The following is an 8701-nucleotide window of genomic DNA, read 5'->3' on the forward strand; positions in this document are numbered from 1 at the left end:
CAGGAAAAATCAAGCTAACTTTTCTTTATTATGTCTCCTTAAAAATTATGATATAAGAAGAAATCTTTCATTAACAGAGCAGTTTGCTGATGGTCTACCTGATCTCCTTTAGCTCTATAACCCTCCTAATCCTATAGGAATGCAGAATCATGATCATTTCCTAGATAAAAATGTATAAACAGATATGATCAATAACAATATAATTCCAAATAATTTCTATAGATTAAGATTAATGCTAGTAAATTACTAAAATTCCTAAAAATCTGATAACTAAGGTTGACTTTATTTGATGGAATAATCATTTAGAATCATAAAATGACTGAATGAATAAGAAAATGAGAAAGAAGCACAAAAACAAAAGAGTTCATGGAAAACTGGTAATTCTTAAAAATTTAGCACACAGTTTAAAAACACTAGGACTGGAGAATGACTTCCAGATGACTTTTTTATTTTCAACTGTACGGAATGTGGGGAAGGAAATAAGGAGGACCTTTCTGGTTGATAGCATTATAGCAATTTCTGGGAGATAAGAAAACAATTTTAAAAATCTGAGGCTTGAAGTTTATTTAAATTTACTGTATAAAAAATTATAAGTAGAACATGGGTTTTTGAAATGGTTTTGTACAACTTAGAATGTGGCAATAATTTCTAAGTTATTCTTCGTTATAAAAAATTACTATGTAAAATTATTTCGATTATATACATTTTAATTATATGGAAACGTGGATATGTGTAAAAGCTTATGTCTCATCTTATAGTCACATGTACTGATTTCAAAGAAGCAGCTAATATCAAATGACTTTGAACTCCCTTAAAGTCTAAAAGAGGCCTACTGGATAATCAATTACAAATTCTCACTAAAGATGAAAAATGATTCAAAAGTCACAGATGCCTGGAAGGGATTATCAATGTCATGAACTCTATAGACAAATAGCTTTCATATTACAGATGAAAGACTATTGAGTACATGTCCAAATACGTGTGCCCACATACACACACACACACACACACACACACACATTTAGAACTGCCCTGGCGTATCCTCCCTCTGTGAGGTTTGTAACCATTTACCCACATTCATTCAACATGAACACACTCCACCAATATAATCAATCTCTTTGCAGCCTTTCTCCCATCTCTCTAACCCAAAACACTGTTCTAATTATAACCATTGTTCTCTTTCCTAGCTTGGAGGGAGGCTAGGGGAATGTTGAAAAGAACATTTAATCACTACCATCTGATTCATGAGATGTTCCTCTATCATACTCTAAGGCTTATCCTGTGTCCCACCACCTCCCACTAGTGTCTACTGGAAAAGGATGCTGAGGGCCACTGGTCAGGAAAGGAAAAGACAGGAAAGGAAACTAAGATGGAGAGGGCAAGCCCTCTTTGCCTCCCACCTCCCAGCATTTTACATTTATCTGTAATTTCATTTCTCCTCTTTAAATGTGCAATGTGTGTGTGTGTGTGTGTGTGTGTGTGTGTGTGTGTGTGTGTTGAATATATACTGAAGTCACAAAGAAAATCACAAATGAAATGAAGTTGCAGTGCTATCTGCAAGCTAAAATTAGGAAATAAGCTAAAAGCAGGTACTAGAATAAGGAACAAAAGTACCCTGTGACTTGAAGCAGTTCTGGCAATGGATTTGGGACTCAGACCAAAATTCAATTCAGGTAGAAGAGAGTATGGACCTAGATTTTTATCTAGGCTACCTCTAATTAAATTGTACATTTCTTTTGACTCCTTAAGTCTGAAATTTCATCAATACTCATGTTGAAAAAATATGACCAACACCAAGTCTAAAATAAAAAAATGTAATGCTAAGATAACCATCCCATAAAAATATATTTATTTTCATGAAAAGAAAGTACCTTATAGAACAGAATGTAATTTATCTTGTAATAAATTATGTGAGGCTTTTATACTATTCAAATGAAAGAACAGCTTTATAATTCCTTGAGGGCCTTTTATGGAATTTATAATAACTGTGGACAGGATTTGTAACCCTGCATGCACATTTTCCTCCTACTTACCAAACTCCCTCAAATCCATCAACTGCTTTTTTCCTACTTCTCTTTATCATTTGTTCTCACCTACTGCTGTTAATCTATGGGTCTTTGTGTCCCTTATTTCTGTTCACACTGTATTACCCCGAGCACAAGCTCCCCTGTATTTTTCAGGAAATGTATTAAAAAATATATATTACTAGTATTTTTTGAAAGAATAAGAATTCTACTTTTAAAAAAAACTTCTTTACCTATTGGAGAATTGTACTCATGTCAAAAAAAGCAAAGCTAGACTGGCAACTGTGCTTTCTCTTTAAGACATAATGAATCCACCTGAAAAAAAATCACCAAATAATATAGGATCTAGCCCCAAGAGTTCTGGGAAACTTGGTCTTAGGCTCCTTGAATATTTTTACTGACAGCTTGTATGATACTGAAAAAGGTGTTTATTAGGCATCCATTTGTGGATTTAATTTTTCTAAAGGAGGTAACTATTTATTTCAAGACCAAAATTAAATTGGCCAAGACCAATTGGTGAAAAGAGTCAGTCATACAAAATAAAGTCACAGAGAATCAAACACCTAACTACATTTCGGTGCATAGTATGAAATGAAGGCAAACAAATAAAAATATGAAAAAAACCAGGAACCATGTGGTCCAGAAATGACCATGGTTCAAAAATTAACAAAGGTTAAGACATACGAAGAGGATGAAGAGCTTATTGGTTTCAAAAACAATAATTTTGTTTTTTATTACATCTGCACTTGCTCACATTCATATGGGGAAACCAGACAGCTGCCAAAATGAGTATTCATATAAATATAAAATAAAAGATGTGAATACAAAAAGAATATATATGATACATCAAAAGGTGACTGTGCACCATTACCTTTCAATAAGTGAAAGTTAAGGGTTGCAAAGCTGCACTCCTAGGAAAGAAAGATAACTATTTGCAATGACTAACAACATGAAGAAGTAAATTATACTTGCATGAGAAAAATTTATCCTTATTTGTATCTTAAAATATGGATCCAACAATAATTGATTTTAAAATTTACTTTATGCAAGTAAATATAGTTTGCTTGGGTGCCTATATAAATATGTATAAATACATGATGGCTTCTGGATAATAAGCTTCTAAATTCCTGAACAATGTATCAACAAAGATTATTTACATCTTCCCTTACAAGATGTATATCTAGGGCAGTCAACCATTCATGTTAGATTTATAGAAAGGAGTACTCAGATTTCTAAATCCTTTAAACTTACTACGAAATTACAAGGTCCAGAGTTTGAGCCATTAGCATAAAGTCTCAGGCATTTTTATTAAAACTTTCTGCTAGATGATACATTAACTTAACATGACCACGCTATTCATTAGTTCCTATAAGTTAGAAAAAGAAGGTAACTAAAATAAACTTAAAATCCAAATAAAACATCAATATGGGGATGTGAAGAGGAAAAGAAAAAGAATATTCATTTTAAAAGAATATATTTATGAAGCTATATTTATGATCAAATTATAAATTTCAAAGAATAACTTCCAATTATATTCTTTAATTTTTATTGGATCTGGTTTTTTTTTTTTTTTAATTTCTGAGGGGAAAAAAAAAAAAAAAAAAAGACTGACCACTCCAAGCCAAAAGCTGGAAGATCTATATTTGAATATCAAAATTAATTTCAGTATTTGCAAGCTTGAAAGACAGGAATAGAGTTGAAATAAAATTTGCCTTCACATAGGAGTATGTGGTTGACTCAGGAGGTAGAGCATGTTACTCTTGATCTCAGGGTCCTGAGTTCAAGCTCCCATGCTGGTTGTACAGATTCCTTAAAAAAAAAAAATTTGCTTTCATATAAGTTAATAAGATAATTTAAAATAAGGCAGAGGGGCGCCTGGGTGGCTTAGTGGGTTAAAGCCTCTGCCTTCGGCTCAGGTCACGAACTCAGGGTCCTGGAATAGAGCCCCACATGGGGCTCTCTGCTCAGCAGGGAGCCTGCTTCCCTTCCTCTCTCTCTGCCTGCCTCTCTCCTTACTTGTGATCTCTGTCTGTCAAATAAATAAATATAAAAAATAAATAAATAAATAAATAAATAAATAAAATAAGCCAGACAAGTTATTAAAAAAACTGTTATCAACACTTACATAATTCAAAAGATATAAGTATGAAAATTCATAGTACCAAGGACAAGAAAGCCATATTTATGTTCTATCTTCCAAGAATAGAAAGTACTTTATAATCATTAAGAGAACTCTTATATTAATACAGATAAATAAGCTTTTGTTCAAAAAATAAGAAAATAACAATAAAAAATATAAATGAAATTAAATTAGATAATAGGAAGAACATAGACTATAATTATTATCATTGAATAGTATGTTTTTAATGCCATAAAATTCCGAATATTTCTCTCTATTAAAAATATATCAATCCTATATTTAAAATGTCAAACAGGGGTTAAAAGGGGAAGCTAAATATGTGTAATAATATTTAACAAGAAGACTGCATAAGACTGATATCAAAACATTTCACTTATTACTATGAGATTAGGGTACAGCCTCTCTTTCAAAATGTAGTTGGTTGTTTTGGGTCACTTCAATTCAGTCCTTAAGAGAACATGAGAGTTAATTTATTAAAGACAAATCTCCCCTCTAATTTTGCTGAATGTTATGAGCTCCGTAATAAAACAGGACTCCTTTTTAATGAAGTCTAAGGAAATGACAAGAACTATGAGAATTCACTGTAATTACTATGGCTACAGGAAAAATCAACTCAAACAAACGACACTAACTGGCAAGCTGAAGAACTGACTGACCCTCGCATTAAATAGACAACAGGACATCATTTCACCATAATTTTGTTTAAATATAAATTGGCACTACATGTCAATTACTTTTACTCCTAGCACTGACACCTTCTAACAAATCAAAAGTGAAGAATTTTATAAGAATATTATATATATCATTTTAATTAGATGTTATTTTATCACCTTGTGTTAATATAGCACCCTGCTCCAAATTTGTCAACACCACAAATCTTTTATTGTTTTTAATCAGGACACTCCTTACGATATATGTGGTACATTGCCTTTACATAAGAATCATTATCGGTGTCCTGAACCACTGTTAGACTGAATACTTCAAATTCATTGTACCTTTGTAAGGAACAAAACAAAACAGAACAACAAAACACACACACACACACACACACACACACACAAAACAAACAAAAAACTGATATGTAGATTAATTCTAATTATTCTGGCTTTGTTAAAACACAATTTAATAAAGTCTAGAAACATCTAAAATATGTTGCCTCAAAAGATACTTATTTTAATAAATGACTACATATTTGAAAAACTAGAGAACAACAGTAAATGATCTCTAAAGCCTAATTTTAAATGTCCAATATCCAATCAATATGGTAAACTATTCTTCAGTAAGAATCTCACAGTGACACATAAATATGAGTTCCTTGACATAGATATTTACGCTGTATTAATGAGGTGTTCCCATCCTCCATGTAGGCCTGAACTAAAGACAGAGATTAAATATCTTGATCTATTCATTGAAAGAAGTACATGAAACTAACACCAATGCAATAAACATGTCTAGAGACAACTGCTTAGCCTAGTCCAAAAAACTCACTTAGTTCAAACAGTGGTCAATAACACCACATGTGCTAAGTTACATAAAAACCCATATGCAGCTCAGTGAAATTAATTATGAAGAACATGACCTCACATCATTTATTCATAGTTACCTAAATGAACATGCACATCAAAACTAAGTTGAAAATTTGCCACTAAGCTCTGCAGAAGTTAGTGAGTTTTCCTGTTTATAGTGTATGATGGTGAGTGACAGGGCAGCTGAGTTAAGTCTAACACTTTACTGAGCAACATGATGAAGAGGAATTCGGGTAAGATCTTATAAATAAATAATAAAAATGACAGGCGAGCCAAACTTTTTAAGAGCACTTTTAACTACAACATCAGTTGAAGCTGTGTAAGACAACATATTTGCAGGGTGGCATTGAAATTTCAAAGGCAAAATCTCAAATCTTCATCAGATTTTCATTTTATTAATGCTAAATTCTGAATTTGGCTATGGTTCTCTATGCAACCTCAGATAAATAAATATTTAAGATTTTATTTGAGGTCATCCTTTTCAATTTATGAACAGTTGAAAACTACCTAAGGCAAATGCCTCAGAAAGTTGAATTTTTTTAATAAAAAAGTTGAATTGTAAATGACACACAGAGAAAGAGCTGAGCTTTTTATTTCTTATCCCCAGGCTCTAATTGGATGAAGGATAAGGGTGGGCTTTTCTTGTTTGTAGTGGTGCCCTTTAAGGACGAGATGGACCTTATTTTAATAACCACTCCATGAGCAATCTGTCTTAGCATTTACACTGCTCATGGTAAGAAGCAATCTTCTTTAATGGATGCTGAAAAGCTTCAAGTGAAATCTGTAATTGACAAAGGCTTCATAGAAACTGGCAATTAAGAACAAAATTAACAAGAGGCTCCACAGAAAAAGCACTCAAGCTTTCACAGAATTCTTCTCTAGGAAAATACTTAATAAAAATAAAAATCTGAAAGAGCCAGGTGTTGTTTCTTCCACATTATTAACTACTTTTCTGTTCACTGTACTTGTTTAAAAAGATGAGCATATACAGTTCATGTTAATGAGTCTAAAAAAGTAATCCACCTGCTAATACTGTTAGGAGGGAAAAAAAGAGATAAAGAAAAAGTAAAGAAAAGCCCTAAGTGAAAGTTAAGGCAAGTTCAGGACCTATTTCTTCAAAATAACAGCTGCTCAGTTTTAGTACCTCAAGATTAGTGGAATAGTGTATTGACAACAAATCAGAAACTCTTTAAAGAGCCAAGCAGCACGGGTAGGGAGAACAAGGCCCTCTACCTCAAGGCTCCAGGAGCCAACACCACTCGGTAAGTGTTACTAGTCAGAAAGTGATACAAGCACATTCCAATTATTAATATAAATAAGAGCACGAGAGTGAGTGGAAAAGGAACAGAACTGGCAGCTGTACTCTCACTGCCCAGTCCTCCACGCCACCCAACTCCACTCCACCCCCTCCCCCCGCCCGCGTCCTCAAGGAGGTTTACCTGCGAGACAGGTCAGACTAAGAGCCCGGGGAGAGTTCTGAGGTGAGCTATTTTCCGCCGTCGAGGGTTGGCGGCAGCCAGGTGGGGAAGGGGCGGGTAACACTTACTTTGAGCAGCTTACAGCGGATCTGCGCGGAGACCATGTGGCTGTTGCGCAGGTTGCCCACCCGGAACATGAGCGTGAGTTTTCCGTCCCTCATGGAGATCACCGCGTGCTCGCTAAACATCAGGGTCTCCGCGCGCTTCTTGGGCTGGGACATCTTGATGAACATGCAGCCAATGAGGAAGGCGTCCACGATGGAGCCGAGGATGGACTGGAAGAGGAAGAGAATGATGCCCTCGGGGCACTTGTCGGTAATGTAGCGGTAGCCATAGCCGATGGTAGCCTCTGTCTCGATGAAGAAGAGGAAGGCGGAGGGGAAGTTATAAACATTGGCCACGCAGGGCGTATAGTTGCCAACGTGGGCTTTGTTCAGGTCGCCCCGAGTGTAGGCGATCACCCACCACATGGACGCCATGAAGAGCCAGGCCACCGTGTAGGTGAGGATGAAGATGAAGAGGTTCCAGCGCCACTTGAGGTCCACCAGGGTGGTGAAGAGGTCCGAGAGGTAGCGGCTCGTCTCGCTGCCCAGGTTGCCGTGCTGCACATTGCACCGGCCGTTCTTGTCCACGAACCGCTGCCGCTTCTTCTTGGGCACAAGCTGCTGCTGCGGGCCCTGGCCCGGCCCCTGGGGCTGCAAGCCCGAGCCGCTGGACGAGGTGGTCACTACCTGGTAATCGTCCCCAAATTTCCTTCGGAGTGCAGACATAATACGGAGGGGCGAGCCAGATTCAAAACGCGAAGCGGAGGCGCAGGGGCCGAGCGCTGCAAACCAGCACCAATAAGGAGGTGGGGGCGGGGGAGAGAGGGGGGACAAAAGCGAGCGCGCCCGGGGTGGGGGGCGCACCCGGCAGGTAGCTGCGCTCTTTGCCCCCTGCGGACTCCTCTCTTCCCCCGGGACGGAGGCTTTCTCTCCAAGCTGAGTCTTAAAACAAGAAAGTGTTCTCCCGCACTCAAGGCAGGAGGGATGCAAGGACCAGGAACCCAAGCGCAATTTTGCCTCCAAGCTTTTCGAGGCTTCTCTTTTCTTCCCCCACCATCGGCATCCCGGGCCACCTTTCGCCTTGCCACAGCCCTCCTGACTACCCTGCAGCCCTCCCAAACTGACTTTTTTAAAATTAATGAGTTGACAGGCGAGTCCCACCCCACCTGCCAACTCGCCAGGCTGCCGAAACTGCGCTACCTGCTCGGACCAGACCCTCCCCCCTCCCCGCCGCTCCCCGATCGCCCGCCCCCCGGAACAGCTCCCGGCTCCCCCCGGCACTCCCGCCTCCTATCTTTTGGCCAAAATCCCGCCCAGAGGCATGTCTGCCGGGCACCGGTGCAACACCCCCCCACCCACGCCCTCCGGGCTCAGAGTCCCCGGCTCCGGACTCCAGAGACGCGCCCGCCTGGCGTCGGCGGGCTGCTGAGTTTCCGCGGGCGCCCCCAGGGCCCTCCGGCCCACTCTCAAGGGCCCCCAGGCCGCCCCC

General features: G+C 38.5%; 1 protein-coding gene across 1 annotated transcript in view; it reads right to left on the minus strand.

The window, feature by feature from the left end:
• The window catches only part of KCNJ3 (potassium inwardly rectifying channel subfamily J member 3), a 147679-nt gene extending 139250 nt beyond the window's left edge, over positions 1–8429 (minus strand). Inside the window, exon 1 of the mRNA XM_080799100.1 lies at positions 7237–8429. Within this exon, the coding sequence (XP_080655226.1) occupies positions 7237–7938 (702 nt within the window). The 5' untranslated portion in view covers positions 7939–8429. The remainder of the gene's footprint in view (positions 1–7236) is intronic.
• Between the last annotated feature and the right edge of the window lie 272 nt (positions 8430–8701).

This window comes from Martes martes (genome assembly GCF_963455335.1).
Source record: "Martes martes genome assembly, chromosome: 3".
Taxonomy (NCBI): domain Eukaryota; kingdom Metazoa; phylum Chordata; class Mammalia; order Carnivora; family Mustelidae; genus Martes; species Martes martes.